This window comes from Lutzomyia longipalpis, chromosome 2 (assembly GCF_024334085.1).
Source record: "Lutzomyia longipalpis isolate SR_M1_2022 chromosome 2, ASM2433408v1".
Classification (NCBI taxonomy): Eukaryota; Metazoa; Arthropoda; class Insecta; order Diptera; family Psychodidae; genus Lutzomyia; species Lutzomyia longipalpis.
The window spans coordinates 23,878,696-23,899,435 of record NC_074708.1 but is presented as its reverse complement, the minus strand read 5'-3'; the positions used below and the strand labels follow the sequence as shown (position 1 = coordinate 23,899,435).

At 36.8% G+C, this 20,740-nt stretch overlaps 2 protein-coding genes across 3 annotated transcripts in view; one reads left to right on the top strand and one right to left on the bottom strand.

Annotated features, from left to right (window-relative positions):
* Positions 1 to 20,740, top strand: part of LOC129789572 (uncharacterized) — a 656,748-nt gene that overhangs the window by 598,931 nt on the left and 37,077 nt on the right. The gene's annotated exons all lie outside the window — the stretch shown is intronic.
* On the bottom strand, positions 17,451 to 19,341 carry LOC129789666 (facilitated trehalose transporter Tret1-like). Its single transcript, XM_055826659.1, has 4 exons — positions 19,243 to 19,341; positions 18,813 to 19,176; positions 18,313 to 18,644; positions 17,451 to 18,248 (listed from the first exon to the last, which is right to left on the bottom strand). Exons 1-4 carry the CDS (start codon positions 19,295 to 19,297, stop codon positions 17,557 to 17,559), a joined length of 1,443 nt encoding a protein of 480 aa, XP_055682634.1. The 5' UTR covers positions 19,298 to 19,341; the 3' UTR covers positions 17,451 to 17,556.

Genomic DNA, 20,740 nt, shown 5'->3' with positions numbered 1-20,740 from the left:
AGACAAATTGTAGGCATGTTATCCTGGTACCGTAAGTTCATCCCGAATTTCGCTGTAGAAATTGCACCCATGACGGACTTATTGAAAGGAAAACCTACGACCCTTAATTGGACCCAAGAAGCTGATGAGGCCTTCGTAAAATTGAAAAATTTACTTGCGTCCGCTCCTATTTTAGCGACACCCAATTACAATATTCCCTTTCGTGTGAAAACCGATGCAAGCGATTTCGGTTGTGGAGGAATCCTTGTGCAGGGAGAAGGAGATGAAGAAAAGGTCATAGCGTATATGTCCCGAAAGTTTACCTCTGCTGAGTCCAATTACACAACAACAGAAAAAGAGTTACTTGGGGTAATATATAGTATTGAAAAATTTAAACAATATCTCGTTGGGGCTAAGTTCCACTTGGAGACCGATCATTCAGCTTTGATATGGTTGTTAAAGTTGAAGGATGCTAAAGGTCGTTTGGCAAGATGGATCCTTAAACTTCAAGGGTATGATTTTGAAGTTTCCCATAGACCCGGTCGAGAGAATGTTGTCCCCGATGCTCTCTCCCGTTGTTTTGATGCGAATTCGGTTGTACAATTGCAAGACAAATGGTACTCCTCTCTTTTCACAAAAGTGTCGACTAATCCTGCGAAACACCCTGAATATCGCGTTGAAAATGGGAAATTGTACAAGAATTGCCGCGTGAAAAATCCTACAGGAGTGATCGAACATAAATGGAAATTGGTTGTGCCAAAAGAAGATCGTGAAGATTTGTTGAAAAAATATCATGATGAACCTGTTGCAGGACATTTTGGGTTTTTCAAAACCTTTAGCAGACTCACTGAGTTCTGTTATTGGCCCAAAATGCGACAGGATGTCAAGAAGTGGTTGAGAAAGTGCGATGTATGTAAAGGTTCCAAAGCTCCTAATGCTGCCCTTGCACCCTCAATGGGGAAATATATTGAAGCTAAAAGACCCTGGGAGTTCCTTAGTGCTGACTATATTGGTCCACTGGTCCGATCTTCCCATGGGTACAACAATATTTTAGTCCTTATGGACAAATGTACAAAATTTGTTCTATTGTTCCCCCTGAGAAATGCAAAGACCCCAGCACTAATTCGTGTGCTCAATGATCATGTCTTTAATGTGTACGGATATCCGCGCTGCATATTAACAGATAACGGAGTACAATTCGAATCAAGGGAGTTTAAAAATTTTCTAATGAATCATCATGTCGCGCACTATAAGACTCCTTACTACCACCCCCAAGCAAATCCCACTGAACGGGCCAATCGAACCATAATTTCCACCATACGAGCGTTTATCCAGCGCGAACACAAGGAATGGGCAGAGCATCTACATGAGATACAAGCAGCAATGAATTCTTCTGTCCATGATACTGCGAAATTTTCCCCTTATTATCTCAATTTTGGCCAGAACATGGTAACCAACGGCGATGAATATGAGATAATTGATGCTAATCCTCCAGAAGACTTCGCAACGCGAATGGAAAAGCTAAAATCCGCTCGGAATGTTGTGGGTTCCCGCTTACGTAAAGCGCATGATGATTCAGCGCGTAGATATAACTTGCGTACCCGCGACCAGCAATTTTCCGTAGGCGACATAGTTTGGCGTAGAAATTTTCTTCCTTCCGATGCGGCAAAAGGAGTCCAGCATAAATTTTTCCGTTGGGTGAAATCTGAAGTGGTTTCAGTTCATGGGGATACATATGAACTGCGCGATTTGAGTAATAATAAGATTGGGAGATTTCACAAGAAGGACATTAAGCCGGATTAAGACTCTGAGTATTGTTTTGTTAATTGTAAGCTTTTAATTTTAAGTAATTCTATCGTGCCTCAAATTTTTGATCGTCGCAAAGAAAGGGTAAAAATTAAAGAATCGAATTCCAGGGAAATCTGAAGATGAATTCAGAGATTTTCATTCCTGAGTAGTGCATCTGGGAATCTCCAGCAGGGAGAATTAAAGTCATGCTTACCCAGATTCGTCGGCCTTTTGCTCGATTAAAATGGGAGAAGATTGAAGTTAATTTTGTTGATGTGGATGGCCACCACAGAGGCATCGTAATTTATGAAAATCTTGAGGGATGAAGATGTCTGGTAGAGGAATTGATGCGAAAGTGTTGAAACAAATGGGCCTAAGGGTTAGCCCAGTTCATGAGAACAGTGCCTTTATGTTCCCTACGAATGCGCAATTCTAATCGCTGATACCCAACCTCGTACCCATTTGCAGCAAACGTCGAGACAAAAACCCACCGAAAGCACGAGAACGATTCAAATTTGAGTTAATTAGGTGAAAACCCACCCAGTATTCAACGAAAAAGCGTGGGAGTGAAATAAAAGCATGGGCGATGATTTTAAATACTTGGGAATCCGAGCCATCAAGGAGGACCTTAGAGGGTCTTCCCAACAACCCTAAGGGCAGGTAGCTTGCCCGCTCTCCAAGCGCTTGTCCCCTAAGGACGCGCCAACGACCCTGGACGGGTATCTCGTCCCTTGGTGCACCAAGTAGGAGAAAGATGACCCCATGGCTACAATACTCCGTCCGCTAACTCAAGGAATCCGAGGTGGAACCCACCGAAAAAAGCTCAAAGAATAGATACTCATCAATGTGCTCTCAATTCCCCATACACACAAATATCCTCCTATCATCGTCACAGCGATGAAAAATTGCGTATACGCAGGAAATCAGGGTGGATTGGGGGGAAAATAAAAGTAAGCGACGGATCAAAGGGAGTAGATTGAGCACGATGAGAATTTTTGTGGGGTTAAAGTTTAATGATAGTTCAGAGTTTAATTTTAAGAAAAGGAAGAAAATTTTTGATGCCACGTAAAGAAATTTTTCTTTTTTCTTGGTTTTTTCTTTTTCCCAAGTGCGGGGGGATGTTACATTTGAAAAGTCCGCGCAGAAAATTTTTAAAATGATTCCCCCAAATGCAGCGCGGACGGTTGAATTGGGAATTTTCTATTAATTGCCCCGTGGGCATTTCTTCTGCCTTTGCAGAGATCGAGTAGTATGTGCCCAACCGCAACACCAGAACAACACCAGCAGCAGTGGCAGCAGCTGAGAGGCCAAAGAGCCAGAAAAGACCAGGGTTTTGTGCCGTCCCCTCAATGCCCGAATAAATTTGTCATTTAGTGATTAAATATGAAAAGTGAAAATTAAAATTGTTGAAAAAGGAAAATAAATTAAAAATGTGTTAAAAGTGAAATTTACGAGTTTCATTTGAAGAAGGAATTAAAAGAGTAATAATCTGTTGGTTGGTATGTGAAATTGAGTTATACAGTGTTTTGAAGGAGATATCGCCGGCTCTTGAACTTGAACAATTTTTCCCACCCACGCATGATGGGGAGCGATGCATTTTCTTAACTCTCCCTCAAAGTGCCTTCATGTGTTGTAGAGATGGTGCACATCCAACCATTGTTTTATCACGTTGAGATCCCCGTTTACGATGTTTTAAGTATTTTTCAACTTTAGTTGCTGCTGCCTTGCGGTTGTGTTATTGCAGTAGCAGCTTACCCGAGCAAAGAGCTATACGGTGGTGGGATAAAGTTTGGCACGTCAGAGGATGGAGGAGCTCACAGAGTGAATTGTTCTTTCTTATTAACATTTGTTGATTCAACTTTGCAGCCAACAACGCAACTATATAGAACGTGGTGGGGTGGCTTGTTGTTGGTCTAAAGGGTAGATGAATACAATGCATAAGTACGCGCTCATCCTTCTTCCATGTACCCACCTTCCTTGCCCATTTCAATGGTGTGAAGACTCTTTTTTGCTGTGTATAAGTCCATTTTAGAGTATTTTGCCACTGTGCTGGGAAGTTGGAGAAACGTGAAAATCCCGGAAACATCTGGTACCCTTCCCCCGGAGGAGCTTTTGTATGTATTTAGCTTTCTGTTAGCTTATTAATAAGTACACGTTGTCGTGGATTATTTAGTCAATCTTCACTGCGAAGAAATACTCTCAATGTCCCTTTTTCATTTTTCTTTCGACTCATTGACAAATGCAATTTCCTTCATTGCATTTAAAATTATGATGTTACCAAGCGAAGAAGTTTTTCTTAACATCCCCCCCCACCTCGTCCCTCGACCATTGGGGAGATTTTTCAAAAGCTTATAACGAAAGTTCCATTCATTTCGAAAGAATGGAAAAGTAAGAGAAAGTTTTTCTTGCAGTTAGAGCAATGAGTCAAATCACGTTTTAATTTTAATCTTTTGCTCTATCCCCGTAAGAGAGAAATATTATATTTCAGAGAAATTGTTCTTTAATTCACAAGAATGTAAAGTTTACTCAGAGTTGGGGAAAATTCATACCATGATTGCGAGAGATTAAGGAAATATTTGAACGAATTTATTTTTTATGCACGAATGAAGTTCAAGCGGAAAAGAAAAAAAGTCCGTTTAATGAAAAGAGTTTTCTGCTGTTATCTGGGAAAAATTGGTAAGACGGTGTAAGACGCAAAATCACATAAATATTCCGCAAACATCAATGTCACCACATATGGCTCCGGGAAAAGCCCAAAATTTGGGATAAAGTTTCCCTCAACCTAAAATGAATTTGTCATCCCGTGACTTGAGCCATTATTTTCCAATTTGAGTTGCTCCATTGGCCATAAAATTATATTCCAAAAGACTAAAAGTGACATTGGGAACCGGAAGGATGAAAGTATATCTTCCCATGGTGTTTCGGTCATCAATCACCGAAAGTGTGTAATGACAATGATTTAACAGAATCATCTCCTGAAGGCTCGTTTGGGGGATGAGAAGGATGAGAATCATCCACCAAGGATTTGCGTGTGTGACGATATATGGGGGTGGATAACAAAAGGTAGGTTTGTTATTAGTTGGTGTTCCACTTCGTGGCCAACACCAAGTATTGTAATCGTCGGAAAAACCGACCACCTCAGATCGGGCTCAAACTTGGTATGAGCACGTTTTAGACATCCCACATTACGAAAATGGTGGTGGAAAATTTTTGATCCGGCCGGCCTTCCGGCCGGTGGTCCAAACTTTGCCTTATATCTCTAGAACGGTAACAGATAGAGACTTCGGGTTTGAAGTTTTCTATAGAAATGTGGGTGTAAAATTTCATTTTTTTGCATTTTCAGAATTCAAAATGGCCGCCGTCTGCCATTTTGAAACACCGTCAATTAGTTCCCTTATAGCTAGAGGTCTGAAATTTTAGTATGTTGTAGTGCTTAGTGAGACGTTTTCATCAATAACTCATACTTGAAAATCGGTCAAGCGGTTTAGCAAATATGGCGACCTAAAGCAAAAAGTGTTTTTTCGATATAACTTGAGAATGGCTTGACCGATTTTGACGATCTTGGTATCAAATGAAAGGTTTTAAGAAGCCCTACAACTATCTAGAACATTTCAAGTTCCAAAAATGGCCGCAAGAGGCGCTAAAATCAAAAACAAAAATTGCCTAACTTTAAGGGGCTATATCTCCGAACATCTGTTATAGATTTCCTTTAAATTTTGATATGTTGTAGCCTGACTCAATATCTGTCACCAGTCCGAAAATGAAGAAAATCTATGTCGCCGTTTAGAAGATATGGCCATTTGAAAAATTCTTGAATTTGAAAAGTTCTAAGAGTCATATCTCTTGAACGGTCTGTCCGATTTTGCTCAATTTGGTATCAAATTAAAGGTTTTGCAATTATCTACAACTTTCTAGAACATTAGAAACCTATAGAACCATTCCTTCAGGACGAAAAATGCGAAAAACTCTTTTTGTGAAACAAAAATCCGTCACTTTGTGTTTTAGAGGTGACCTTGAAAATCATTGAGATATATGTCAAATTATAGCCTATTTCAAGACCTTTCCAAAACTAGTCACGAAATTTCTCTAGGTGTTATAGAACCAGAGATATGACCATTTTTATGCATTAAATTGCTGAATTTCACAAAAAAATCAACTTTGTCTACTAATATTGCTCACAAATAGTATTACAACGCATAAACAAACTTCTACACGTTGTGGGACACCAACTCTTATAACTGGACGCGTTATGATTGACTTAAAATTTGATGGTGCCAATTTAAAATTTATCGGACGGAAAACACATTCTCCAATATTTACAGTGAGGGTGTGCGTGTAGATTTAATCATCGTAAGTGGCCCTACTCTTTGCCTATATATTGAGCAGTTATCACATTACCTCAACACACACTAATTGGGTTAATTTTGGTAATCATCCTAAATTACAATTGATTTTTATTTTATTATCTCAATTAATAAATTACTATTTCTTACAAAATTGAAGGTAGGGCAACGATTTCATTAGTACTTTCGGGTTGAAAAAAAATCGTTAAAAATCGTCCCAAAGATTCTAAGAAATTGCCCATTGATGAGTAAAAAATTGTTCAAAAGATAGCCAATTAATATGTAGATTAAATCACGCTCTTTTCCTTCAAACTGTTTCGAAATATGTTGTCTGAAGACTAATAATGAGTCAATAAAAAGAAATTTAAATTAGGATTCTTATTTTGTGGGAAATTCCTTGAGTTTAGTAATAAAAAAATTTTACTAAAGCGTCGCTGGAAAGTTAGAAAAGGACGTTTATTTTTTTTGCATTAGAATTAAGGAGAAAATAAATTCCAATCTAATCCAAACCTTTCTTAGTTCACATTAATTGACGAAGTGTGTCCGTAAAAAATATCCACGATGGTGGTATTCTTCATAATTTTATGAGTGATACTTAACAAATCGTAACGAGGCTTCGTAAAGTCTCCCAAACACTCCCCCTAAATTGTCAATACGTTGCTTTATGGATGCACCAAAGTGGCTGTTAAATGTTCTCTCAAGAGTGCAATAACCATCATTTTATTATTTCAATAAAGACTATGCTTTTTTATGAAAGGGTTCTCTCTCTTTTTCCCAGAACTATGAAAAATGGTAAACTTATTGCCAAGTTGACGATTCCCAGGCGAATGTGTCTGTATGAGGTGTGAGAAGAATTGTGGGGGAGGAGTGGGAACGAGGAAAGAGAATAGACTGTAAACAAAGTTATAAATCGTGTCACAGTGGCCAGACGATGGATGAAAAAGATTTTCTTCCTGTGCTATATGTCATTTTCCAAGTGGATTGAAATGTTTTCTTTTTTTCTTCTTTTCATTGCAGGTAGCATGGATGCATTTTGAGCAATCTGCCATTTTAACGGTCCACAATCACGTCATAACACGGAATCCACGTATAAGCGTGACTCACGATAAGCACGATAAGCATAAAACATGGTTTCTGCATATTAACAACGTCCAAGAGGAGGATAAGGGAAGATACATGTGCCAAATTAACACGGTGACGGCGAAAACACAATTTGGGTACTTGCATGTTGTTGGTAAGTGAATTTAAGACTCCTTTTATGCACACAGCATATATTTTATCTCTCACAGAGAGGGACAAACTGTGGTGGGTGCTTTTGTATAAAAAAAACAACATTACATTAGACCAGGAAAACATCGTAAATTGGAGGTCAGAAAGTTCACAGAATTTTCCTCTTTTTCCCCCTTTTCGTATTTTGAGAAAAAGTAATTTGAATGTTTCATAGAGGAAGAGAGAAAAGAAGAAGAGATAGAAGATTTATAAAGGGTTAAAATTCACAAATGGATTTTCTTGCTGGCTCAAAAGCTCGTGAGAGTTGAGGAAAACGGAAGAAGGAAATAGAGCTAAGTGAAAATTAGGTGGTAACTCCCTTCTTCAGCACCTCCTCACGGGAAATGCAGTTGACATCCTAGCAATGCAGTGTAGTAATTAAATTCTTCCAAATCACCATCAGTGCTATATATGTAGCTCAAGGTATATAAATGGGTGAGATATTTTTTCTACTTACTTGAAAAACTACTCTTGGAAGGATATTCTCCCCCTCCCCCACTTTCCGTGTAATGTCCTTCCTTTTTCCATCTTGATGAGGTCCTTGGGAAAATTTTGCCAAATGCAGAAGAGAAAATGAGAGCGCAAAAAAGAGCCAGAAATCTTATTGAAATTGTTGACAATGAATCTTGGCGTGAATTGGGATACTTTTCGTTGTGGCTACAAATCTCCCTTCACAGGAGAGATGTTTTTACAGACAAAGAATTTGTTATTCTTTTCCATCTTATACGGACGTATCCTTTCGCGTTGTGAACTACTTTCATCCCCCATATAGCTTTTCTTCCCTGTTGTTGAATTGTGAAGGTACTTGTCGGGAAAAATTATTGTTTTATTTATTCACAAACAACAAACTGATAAACTCTTGTGTTATTTTCACGCTTCTTTAGTTTCACCATACTGTGGCTTCTGCGGGAGGATGTGGGTGGGGGTGGGGGAGAAAGGGATAACGCGGAGGTATAAGTATTTGAGGGAAAAATATATAAAACGTGGATGTTTTCCGTTTAGTGCGTCTCGAACTTTTGTAATGGTATAGACTTTGCTTCTTGCGGGAAGGGGGAGTCGATAAATGAAATTAGACTAAAAGCCTATGCTAAAGGAAGATGATTTTCAGATTAACCTTGCACTCTGTGTCTTTTTTAAAGAAATATCTTTGAGATTTTTTTTACTTTTTTAATCGATTTTGATAAATGTAGTATCGTTTCAAAGATCCTTTGAAAATAGATCAAATTTAAACAAAGAAAAAAAAATAAAAATTTAGAAATAAAATACTAAATTCATTTTTAATGTAAATGAAAATCATCCTAGCCTTATTATCAAAATAAATTTTAAAAAATTAAACAGAAGAAAATTCAAGTCAAAAAAAGCTTTCTTTGTTCTCCTATCGGCTTACAATAGCAGTCATTTCTTCAAAAAGGCAGAACGCATAAAATTGAAGAGGGAAGAGAGCGATTGTATGGAAAGTCTGGGACAAGACATAATGTATAACTTTCCAAAAATTTCATCCTTCTTCCTAACTACGATTACATGATTGTAATGGGATGATTTATTGCGAGTACAGGAAATGATTCGTAAAATAATGTGATTAAAGCAGAAAAACATTTTTGTCTCAACATGTGTGCAAGAAATATTCTTTGCCAAAATACCCTAAATTCAGCAGAGAGGGATGATATCGAGGCATGATTTTATACGTCTCGCCTTGTCAATATAGGGGCGGCAGAAGTTGTTTTTATATACATGTGTGCGCTAAATTGCTCAACCCACGCGGGCCAAAAGTCAAATATACATACAACATTAACCAGGAAAGAAAGATGATTATGGAGAATAATATAAAATGTTAGAACGAATAAATTTATGTCGCCTCACAAATTCTCAGTATGTTGCAAAGAAAAACACAATTTTGTGATTATGTAATTACAAAGTTTTCCACAAGGTATCCTGTATCTTCTCAATTGTACCCTTGCGATGTACATTTTGACTTTGGAAAACGTTGCAACTTTCCTTGTTTCCCTGTTTCTCTATTGTCTCCCGCCAACCGACTTTGTGTCTGCTTAATGTAAATTTATGCAGAAGAGTGAAATCCTCCTGAGTGCAAAACACCCACAAAGTATCCTTCATGCCCACACAGGAAGTGCCGGGGGAGAGTGAGTGTGGCATTTCCTGTATCATTCAACACTTTCTCCCTTGGCACATAAAGTGTGTCGAATTGGCTTTTGCCATTGAGATAAATATGATTTAGATGCGACAATTTCAATGGACATTTGATGCTTTATTGCTGTGATTGTTCAATAAGTCTTCAGTTTCCGCACTTTATTGGATGGGCCTTATTCAATTTGTCCTTAACTACATTGGTTCCCTAGGAATTTTCAAGATTCCAATATAGATTATGATATTTTGCTAATAATTTTTAACTGATGAAATAAATCAATTTGGGAATTGTTTTCTTTTTTGGAGATGTCAGAAAAGAAGTCAATAAATATTCTTTCAGTCTCTTTTATATCTTGTCTTCTTAATAAATTAATATATTTTTCATGATTTATAAAATTAATTATGTTATTGTGAAATATTTTGGAAAAAAACAACACAAAATCCAAAGTCTAAAACACGATTAAAATTAAAATTAAATTAGGATGAATAATGCATGTAAATACACATAATTTGCCAAATTCCTCATAGAGCCTAAAGAAATGTTTTCCGAGAAAACAAGAAATGCAAAATCTACAAATTAGGCTAGAGTAAAGAAATATTTTAAATATAGAATGAGACTAGGGTTGAATTGCTTAAATACGAACTTAGGAAAATCTAGGATACTGCTTATATTATTTTTTGAACAGGCTAGGTCTAGGTTTTATTCACTTAAATTCTTTGTCTTTAAGCACTACATAGACCTACCTTTTCAACATTTCGTGGTTTTAATCAATCTTCTAAAAATACAATTGAGTTAAACATAAATGTGTGATGCAGTTTGTGTACCCTGTAGATGCAAGAAAGGTATGCAACTTGCTCCATTTTCCTCATTTAAATTTTTGAAAATGTTTGATGATTTAATAGAAAATTAACTAAAACAGAGAGAAAACTGAAATCTCTCAGGTTTTCCCCACATATACATATCTGTGAATAAATGAAAAGTGCTGCAGAATTAAATTTCATTACAAGTATGAGATTTTTGGGGGGAAAATTAATTACGAAAATCGTCCCACAAAATGTTATTTATCTCATCAAAACTATCAACCCAATTTCCAAAAGAATGAGTCCGGTGTTATTTAAAATTGGACTCTGGGAGAGAGATATAAATGCTAACAAAAAGTTTAAAGGGAAGTTCTTCAGATCCAATTATACACTTATATAGCTATTTTGTGTGTGAATGCTTGAAAGTTTAGTAAAATTTTATGTTTAATTAATTAAATTACGGCACTAAAAGTCTATCTCTTTCTCTGTGGCCATCATCATAATATAATTTCTGTTTGGAAAGGTTCCTTTCTCCTGTATGCCTTATTCTACGACTGTGTGGGTACAAAAGGACGATGGGAGGGGGTTGTGGGGGAATTTTCGGGGAGTTATATTCGTCGTAGTGACTGAAGGTTAGACTCTGTGGGGGAAGGGGTTGATGTGAGTGGGTTACAGGAAGAACCCCAAATGCAAAACTAAAAACAAAGATGAGTGTCGGTTGTAGAGTTTTCCCTTAAATTTGGTAGATTGAGAGGGAGTTGTAGGGCAGGGCGGCGGTGGGTGGAGGGATGGGCGATGGGGTGAAAATGTGAAAATGATGAATATGAAAAGTCAGTCAGACGGTGGAGTATTTGAATAGCAGCACTCTTGAGATTCGACTCCCCTTACAAGTCAGTTGGAGTCCTTCAATAATCACGACGAGCAGCAACTAAGGATGATCTCGAGTGCCACTCAACCGAGATGTTCTTAAGGAAGTCAAGCGAGAGTTCGCCTTTTCCATCTAATTGGATATGTAGATTCGCATGTGTTTTCTTCGCTCATTGCGGCATTTTCACTCCACACCACTTTGGGCAAAGAGGACACAAACCTCTTCTGCCGCGGGGGGAGAGTCCGTGTGCAAAGAAAAAACATCCCTCGTTGCAACTTTCACATGCCAAAAATATATTTTATAAATACGTATGCGGTTGGAGGATATTTAATTGGAAAAGTCTCAAAAAGTCTCCCTATATAGAGTGGCTGTTGGTCTCTATAGATAACGAGCAATTGAAGCTATATTTTGGTCCTCATAGTTCTCTATGTATTGTAAGTGTTTGTTAAGGCCCTATCAGACTGGAGGTTTAAATCTCGAAATGAGGTTTAACAGGATATCGGATATTTTCCTCAAAAATTAATAATGAATCCTATTAGAATTTTTTTTATTAGTTCTTTTCTTTATTGAAGACGAGGTTATATTGGAGCGAAGGATTTGTTGCGGTTCGCGCAAATTTTTGAGAAAAAATAAATTGTGATGGTTTAAAGGTAGATTAAAGGTAGAAGGAACCTTTCTTTATTATATAGATTGTTTAATGATTTATTTGATCAGTGAATGTGAACCTGCTCAAGAGTAAAAGCCTACAAATCAACAATACCTAAGATTCTGTTTGGAACTTGGTTAGAGCTTAATTGAGATCAAGTTCTATATTTAAATAATTTTGCTACTTACATATTCTCACATTTGGTCATACCTAAACCTAGAAGAAACAGAAGACTTAAGTAAAGTAATGTGTTGAGGGTATAACCGTGCATGGGGCAGAGGAGAAATAATTTGAGAGAAATGGCAAGTTAAGAAACTTTTGCCATATACTTTGTCGCTGATAGTAGATTTTTTCTTGCTATTGAACGTTTCCAACATTACGAAATAGCTATTGAGACTTTGTAAGTTTCATCGTACCATTTATTGAATTTTATTATTCATTCCCAAGATTACTTTTAGTGTGCAGTACATAGCTTGGGTTGGGAGGGAGCTTAAAGGGATGTTATTGTGTTGATAATTTTGCTAAGTCAAGGTATGTTGTGTAGCTGTTAAACATTAACATAAATAATAAATAAATGAAATAAATTAATTCCTAAAACAAATTATCTTTGAGAGTAAATTTAAATGTTTTCAATTGAGAGAAAGGAAAATGTTATGCTGCATTTTCGGCTGGAATATTTAAATATTTATCCACCATAAGAATAATTTCTCTGGGTGTGTGTAAAATGATCTCTTGTTGTGTCTCCTATGGCACTAATTTAATTATCCCTCTGTTGATACAACTGGCTATTCGGGAGCAGTTTCTATTCAAAATACACAAAGGTATCGTCCAAACATATCTGAACTATATAGGATGTTGATTCCCAAAGGATCCCCAGGAAATTATCTCAAAATTCGTTGATAATGTATTTAGCTTCTATGCTGTGTAATTTCAAGTTGTTGAAAGGCAGAAATTGTCCTCTCTCTCTGCAATTAAAATATATTAACTAATTGGTTCTATGTGCGGTTCTATTGCATTCTAAAATCTCTTGAATGACTCAAGGTAAGGCAAAGTTTGGAGAGAAAATATAATTTCTTTCTTCAACACAGAGGGATTATACATAATTCAATTTCCCATTTTCAAATTGTAAAAATACGTTTGAATGGGGGGAATGAAGGATACGGGAAAACCCTCTCTTGTGCTCACAGAAACGTTGAACTTGTCGAGGGGGTGTGTGTGATTTAGAGGGCAAGTAAAAACATTGAACGCCACAATGCCGGTGACATTTATCATTGGTTTGGCCACCGTTTTGGATGCTCCCCGAAGCTGCTTCTGGGGTGGAAGACTCCGGACATGTTGTGACAACTCAAAAATACATTAGTACAATCGAATCGCACGGGAAAAATAGGATTTTTTTCTATGTTGCAACTCTCCTCCAGAGCTATTGTTGCAGATCATACCTTATTCGTGTTGAGTTATGATGGTGCCAAAACTTCTGCACGGGAAGAGATTTAATCGATACCATTGGGTGGTGTGTGTGTGTCCTCCACCGACATGCCAAATTAAGGAAATTGCCCTCAAATTTATGCTTCATTCAGCATCCCTCAACGAGGCACCTCCTAAACTGGTCTCTTTCGCCAAAATTTCATTTTATCCCATTTTTAAAATAAAAGCCATATTGTATGGTTGGAGGGCATAAAGTGGTGCAGACTACAGCAATTTTGCTTTTCTCATTGCAGTGCCGCCCAACATTGATGACTCGATAACGTCGAGTGATGTCATCGTGCGGGAAGGTGCCAATGTCACATTGAGGTGTCGAGCAACTGGAAGTCCAGCACCATCGATAAAGTGGAGGCGGGACGATAACACTCGAATATCCATAACCAAGAGTCTTAATGGTATGTTTGAGCACCACCCCCGCCCACACATGCATTTCATGCTGAGTGGATTGAAAATTACATTCCTCTATTATTAGGTTTACATAACCCAGTGCTTAGTTGGTTTAAGCATTGCTATTATACGAAATTAATTTGCACATTTTTTTTGTCCTTCTTTTCTCATAACGATATTAATTAACTTTATCTCTCTTTGGTCAAAATTAGCCGCCACATTCACAGTGTAAAATATGTGGGAGTAAATGGGGCAATGATTAGAGCTTTGGCTTTTGAAGCTTAATGTCTTTGGTTCAATTACAGTATTGACTGATTTTTTTCCAGTCATATTTGTGTTTAAAAAGTCCCCCAAAAGCTACAGATAAACTTCAAAATAATTTTCAGTTACCCACCGCGTGAGTTTGATGCGCTTAAATTAATTTCATGCACACCGAGTGAAGAGTAAGTTTCGTATATAAAATGACTAATTTATCACCTCTAAAACTCATCACAAAATTATCCTTAAACCAAACAATCAACCCCCCTAAAGCTAAAAGTAAACTATATAGGTGTCACTTTACCATCTAATAATGAATTATTGATGAACCTTTTGTCCACTTTGTCGTCATGAGCTGGTAGATTGTTTGCATATTCTGTTGATTTGTGGTATATGAGAGCTCTCTGGGGTAGGTGAAGTCACACACAAACACAAAATTTTCCACAAACCTACCCCTAAATATTGCTCATGGTATAATTGTCCATGCAACGTGGTCCTCGCGCTGAAGTGGACAATGTGTGAGCATTTATTGTGTTTTCTTGCGTGTTTCATCGCATTTCGAGTCATTTCCCACTTATGCTCTCTAAAGTCAAAATCTCCTCCTTGGGAGTTGAGCAGCATTCACACATCATAAAGCTTTTGGGGGGGAAGCGTACTCAAGTGGAAAGCCGGCATGTGGAGTTGGGGGGAGGAAAACCACTTGTTGCCACATTTCTCACACTCCTCCCACCCTCCCCCCAAACATGACTTTTTGTTCTCCCCAGTGGGACATATTAATTGCTGCGAAAAGTCACACAATGTTCTATGCAGCATTTTGATTTTGTCTGTGTGTGAGTGTGAAAATCCCCACAAAAGCGAAGGAGAACCAATAATTTTCTCAAGAGTATCCTATCGAGTGGGTAAATCCTTGTGGATTCATTGAAGCTTTTGTTCTTTGCAGTCCTCGAGTGGGAGGGTGAAACGCTGGAACTGACGAGGATTTCACGTCTCGACATGGGAGCTTATTTATGCATCGCATCCAATGGCGTGCCTCCGAGTGTCAGCAAAAGGATTAAAGTCAGTGTTGACTGTAAGTATTACGATGGGGGTAGAAACTATATATGTATATATTCTGAAAAGGATCCAATAATTCGACATTCTCCATCAGTGTCGTGAAACCATCAATTTTCATGACACAGCTTATTTGGTTTTAATTTCTCCTGTGCATTGTAGTGCGAATTTTCAAAATCCAATTTTGCAAATCCATAATTTGCATTTTCAATTAGACTTTACCCCCACATCCACTCACACCAACTATATGATTGCCATGGAGCTTCGTGCGGTGGATATTTATTTCTTCCCACGCGCAAAAAATGGGAAAGAAAAGAGAAAACGACAAGAATACAGCTTATTTTTCCCTTTTTGCAGTTTGTAATCCAATCATATTTTATATCTTTTATCGACATGAGATTTATTTGCAGAAAAATATCAAGAGAAATCTATTTTTGTAAAAAAAAATTAATCAAAGTATTTATTTTAGATTATTCAGCTATTTATAAATCTGAAAGATTTATTTAGTTCTCATGAGAAATTTGTTGATTTTCTCCCGAGAAAACGTTTAAAAAGGAATCAAATACAGATTGAGAATCATTTGCGTATTATCCTGCAGGAAAATTCCTTAATAAATACGTTGAAATTCAAAACAATCTGACCCACAAATTGAACAATTCATTACTTTGGAGTATAAACTTTAATCTTCCTGAAATATTTATATATAATTCGCAAGCTTCAGGGTGGATTTTCTGTATGAAGAAGCAAAATATGGTACAATGTGAGATTCCATCGGATTGCAACAATCTGTTATGACATTCTCTTTTGTCTCCCTTTTACATCTTGATATTTTTATGTGAAATTTTGTATGCTGGCAATGCTGGCCAAAACTTGGAGCATTTTGTATAAAGCTCCGCATGGAATGAGTGCACAAAATAATTAGTGAAGAAAGCTATATTTTCTCTCTCACAGAGATTTAATATTTCGGTGTAGGAAAATCGGGTGTTCCAAAAAGGGGGACCGACACCCTCTGTGTGTGTCCTGGAAAAGTTAATTCAGAGACAATTGTTCCAGACAATTTAACACAATGACACTTGAATTTTCATATTTTCTTCTCTGTACATCCGGAAAACTATTATTTACCCCGTGGCAATTTATGTGTTTTCCACCCATTTGTCACATAAGATAAAATTTATAATATAATACAATAATTAAGTCCAAGCGTGGAAAATGTTATGATTGCAAAAGGAAAAAAAAGAAAAAAAGTATAAAGATGTTTGCACTTTGAGTTGATTTTACATGAAAAAGAAAATCATCCCAACCATTCACTGCGTGTAAATTAACTCGAGAGAGCTTCCATGGCAGCTCTCCCGCACCCCCCGTCAAAGACATGCGTCCCTCTGCTACTGATTAAATCATTCGGGTCATTGAATTGGAAAATTCAAAATATTTGTTCATTCATATGGAGATGAAGTTTTCCATGAAAAAGATGGTGATGGTGAGCATTGGCTGCCATTGGAATTGCATGGGAAATGTTAGTATGATGAGAGAAAATTCCCCAGCAAAGAAGTATTTCCCCACAGACAGAATCGAATTTTCATTTCAAAATTTGATTTTATAATATTTCTGTCATATTACTTTTCAGTTCCACCAATGCTTTCGATTGCACATCAATTAGTTGGAGTACCACCATTCTATAATGTCACCATTGAGTGTCTCGTTGAAGCCTACCCAACATCCCTCAATTACTGGACACGCGAAAATGAAACCATGATTCACGATTCTGCCAAATACAAGTGAGTTGAGATACAAATTAATTAAATTTTTGATCCTCAATTAACTCGGTTAAATCCGCTGGTTTGATTTATGAGACAATTACTAGAATATTTTTCAACTTTTTTACATTTTCTTTTAGTAATTTCCTTGACTTTTCTTTTCAATAGTAAAATAATCGATTTCTTGAAGAAAATCCTTTTAGTTTTATTCCCAAAATCGATTTTAATTTATAATAATTAAATAAATGGGTTAATTTTTAATGAATCAGAGGAAGTAAAGATAAGAAGAAAATCCTCAAAATAAATAAATAAAAGTTAAAGCAGTTGACCTATCTTCGTCATAGTCCGAGTTTACATAAAGTACACACCAACTCAACGCAATTTCCAAGAAGCAAATATAAAGGAGATTTTATTTACTTTGAGTGTAGTCCTCGGAAAAACCTTTGAGGGAAATATTTAAACATTAAAAATTCTTTTAATTACAAACTGAAATGCAGCGGTTGGAATAACTTTTTCTTGCACATCACAGAGTATGGATATGCAGTAAACAAGAATGTCCAATTTATTTTTTATATCTAAAATAAATCTCTCTCTATTCTGTATGAAGAGAAGTTTACTCAAACCGTTTGAAAATAATCACGATTTATTTGTTTTGAGCTTTGAAAGATTTAAAAGCTTCTAGGTTGATTTTTATCTATAATTTTATTAGAATTAGAAAATATTACAGAAGGATATTCAAAGGTTATCTTCTTTGCCTCAAAATTATCATACTGACTCTTTTTAGAATACTCAAGAATGATCCAAAGGTTGCTCCCTATCTGGGATCAGCCTAAATCTTCTAGGTAGTTTATGGTTCAGTGCATAGACAATCTCACTGTAGGTCTTATTCTCAAATTCAGGGACGAAGAAACAATTAAAAAGTAGCGCAAATAAGCACCATAAACCCATGATAGCCATTACCATGGAATTCCCAATGGTATCCACAAGATAGAGGTAGTATTGCATTGTAAAGAAAGCCACTCCCAGCCCTAGAGTGTTGAGGAATCCCAAAACTGAGCCACGAATTTTTAGCGGAAGAATCTGCGATGGAGCACTCATGGACAAGTTGTTAATTACTGTTGATGGGATCACTACAACCAAGACAATGCAGACTACAAAAGACCACGTGTAGGGGGTCATATCGTGGCCACTTTCATAGAGAAAATATTGAATTGCTGCACCGAAGAAAGTTCCAATGCTCAGGATGTAGAAGATGAGGAAGGATGAGCGAACTCTTAACCATTTAACAATGTAGATTGCAGCAATGGAACCCAATATTTGCATAACACAGATGATGTTGTCCGTCAATGGGATATCAATTGTTACTCCAGTACCCTTTAGCATTGTTGCCGTGAAGGATGTTGTTAGACGAATCCCCGTAAAGTTTATATTGCTCGTCATGACGAAAGTTATAATGATGGCCAGTATTGTTGTCGGGCCACCTGCAAGAAAATTCGCATTGATAGGAAAAATTCTTTGGCAAAATACTTCTACATGCATTCTTACTAAAGTCCTTAACGGTGACCTTAGTGTTGGAATTTCTCAAACTAACTGCCTTCTTCATCTCATCAAATTCCTCAGCAGCATCTTCCGGGAATGGCTTATCTTTGGGTACAGCTCTGTAGAATCTTAGAGATTTTTCCGCATCTTCTGGTTTATTGCGCAATAGAAGATATTCCGGGGTATCGGGAAACAATATGAAGCATCCAATAAAGATAAGGGCGCACACGATTGATGTAGCAGGTACAACATAGAAGCCAAAAGTCGTCAAACTCTTTCCCAATAAATTACCAATACTGGCGCTCAAACCGAAAAAATTCCCAAGAGTTGTTCTTAAGCTATAAACAAAAAAAGAATTAAAAGGTTTGAATCTCAAGGAATCCAGTTCAAACTGAAATGTTCTAATTAAATATTTGTAGATTAAAATGATAAGAAGAGAATTCATTTAGTGCAAATAATTACTTTGGTGGGAGATAAATTTTGTCTGAGATGACGAAATTATTCACCTTTTTTGAGTAATCTCCGCTATGAAGATGGGCAGAATAACGAATGTTGCACCGATGATGAATCCACCGAATATTCTTGAGATGTACAGAAGAAGTGGCGTTGTGGCAAGAATAATCAGAGTATTGCCAATTAGTTGAAGCATCATGGAAACAATAAAGCTCCATTTTCGCCCAATTGCATTCACCAACCATCCACCCACGAAGGAACCCATAAAAGCTCCAATATAGAGGAAGGACGTCATCAGAGAGACCTCCTCCTTAGTCATGGGGCCACTCTCGAGGGGAGTTTCCTCAGATAGGAAAACTCTGATCATCGGGGATGTCCATGCTGTGTACACACCACCAAGGAATTCCGGAAAACATGCTACAACGACACAGATTTTCTTTTAATACCTATTTTATGCAAAGAGAAAAGCCTCAAAATAATAACCAATTGCAGCTACGAAAATTTGAATAAATTTTCCACGATTTATCACGCAAATCATCCTCTCGGTTGCACTAATAAACTCCAACTGAATCTCAAAAGACATAATCTGGAGCAATTCGCAATTTGATAACAATGAAAGTTTGCACATGGAAATTTATTTCATTACACTTTGCAAATAAAGATGAGGAAAAGCTAATTTATAGTAGATTTTTTATAAGTTTTAATGCATTTTATTTATTGCTTCAAAATTCGTTGAATTTTAATGCCCTTCGATGTTAAAAAAAAATCAAGTGCAGCAAAACGTTAAAAGCTGAACTTAAGCTGAAGCTTGAAAAATTCTATAATCTTCTTGAGAACATGCAAAAGAAATAAAAATATTTATGCAAACTCTCTTTATCATTTAATTCTCTCAACATTCAGTTAATTCTTCTCATTCAGAATTTGTGTTATGATCCAGATTGTGTTAGAGGATGATTTGCGCGTTTTTATGAATGAGGATTTGGATCAAATTTTGTGGCCGCACTTCTTGGTTAACCCTTTTGCGTCCATTAAGGCATTTAAATCAAAAAATGTTCTCTGAGAGCAATCATTAAATTTATTTTCATGAAATATCGCAATGACTAAGATCGAAAATATCAATGTTTTCATGCCGTTGCAAAAGGGTTAAGATTTCTTTATTTATTTTCAGTATTCTCAAGATTAATTTTAAGCTATTAAATATTTAATTCTTCGTTTCTAGCAACGTTATTGCTACAAATTGCTTTAATCTCTAAAATTTCTTTTCTTCCTCATAACTCCCATGATTTCTAAAATAAAAAATCTTTATCAGAAATAACATTCAAACTTCTCCAAGCATCATATTAAAGAAATTTTACCTGAACTTTTCTTATGTGGGGGATATTCTTTATCTTTCTAGGACGGAATCCGTGTCTGTGTCGCCATCCTACAAGTCCGTGATGAAGCTAACAATTTCCAACTTTCAAGCTAGCGATAGCGGAAATTATAAATGTGTAGCAAAGAATCCTCGGGGTGAAACAGACGGCAATATTAGGATTTACTGTAAGTACAAATTTTTCGCAATAAAAATTAAGGGTGTGCTCTTGGAAGGGAAAATCACCCATTTTTGCAGTTATTCTTAGCGAAAAACTTTTTTCGACTCAAGTACCTCTTCTGGACGTTGCTGTGCGAGGGGTTGGGTATTAGGCCATTCACTCACAATGCTCTGTGTCGTAAAATTATCCTTTTGGAACTTTTCACAAAATGTTCCATCATATTAATTGCACCACCACCACCCCCCTTATACAGGGAAGACGACCTTTACACGCGGAGATTGTTCAGGAAAGGTGTGGGGAATCATAATAGTTAATAATTTAGAATGTTGGCTTCCTCGCAACCTAAACTCTTCCAAATTTTCATCTTTTTGTTTTATTTTCTCGTAAAAATCTTGCCATAGGGAGCAGCGCCCTGTGATGAGCTGAATGGGAAGATTGCCATGAGATTG

Bases quoted from the DNA above. Each gene is read 5' to 3' on its own strand.
- LOC129789666 (XM_055826659.1), bottom strand. From the start codon at position 19,297: ATGATTTGCGTGATAAATCGTGGAAAATTTATTCAAATTTTCGTAGCT. The intron at 19,177-19,242 runs GTTATTATTTTG...GTGTCGTTGTAG, and splicing joins AATTTTCGTAGCTGCAATTG to CATGTTTTCCGGAATTCCTT. The intron at 18,645-18,812 runs GTGAATAATTTC...TTTTGTTTATAG, and splicing joins GCGGAGATTACTCAAAAAAG to CTTAAGAACAACTCTTGGGA.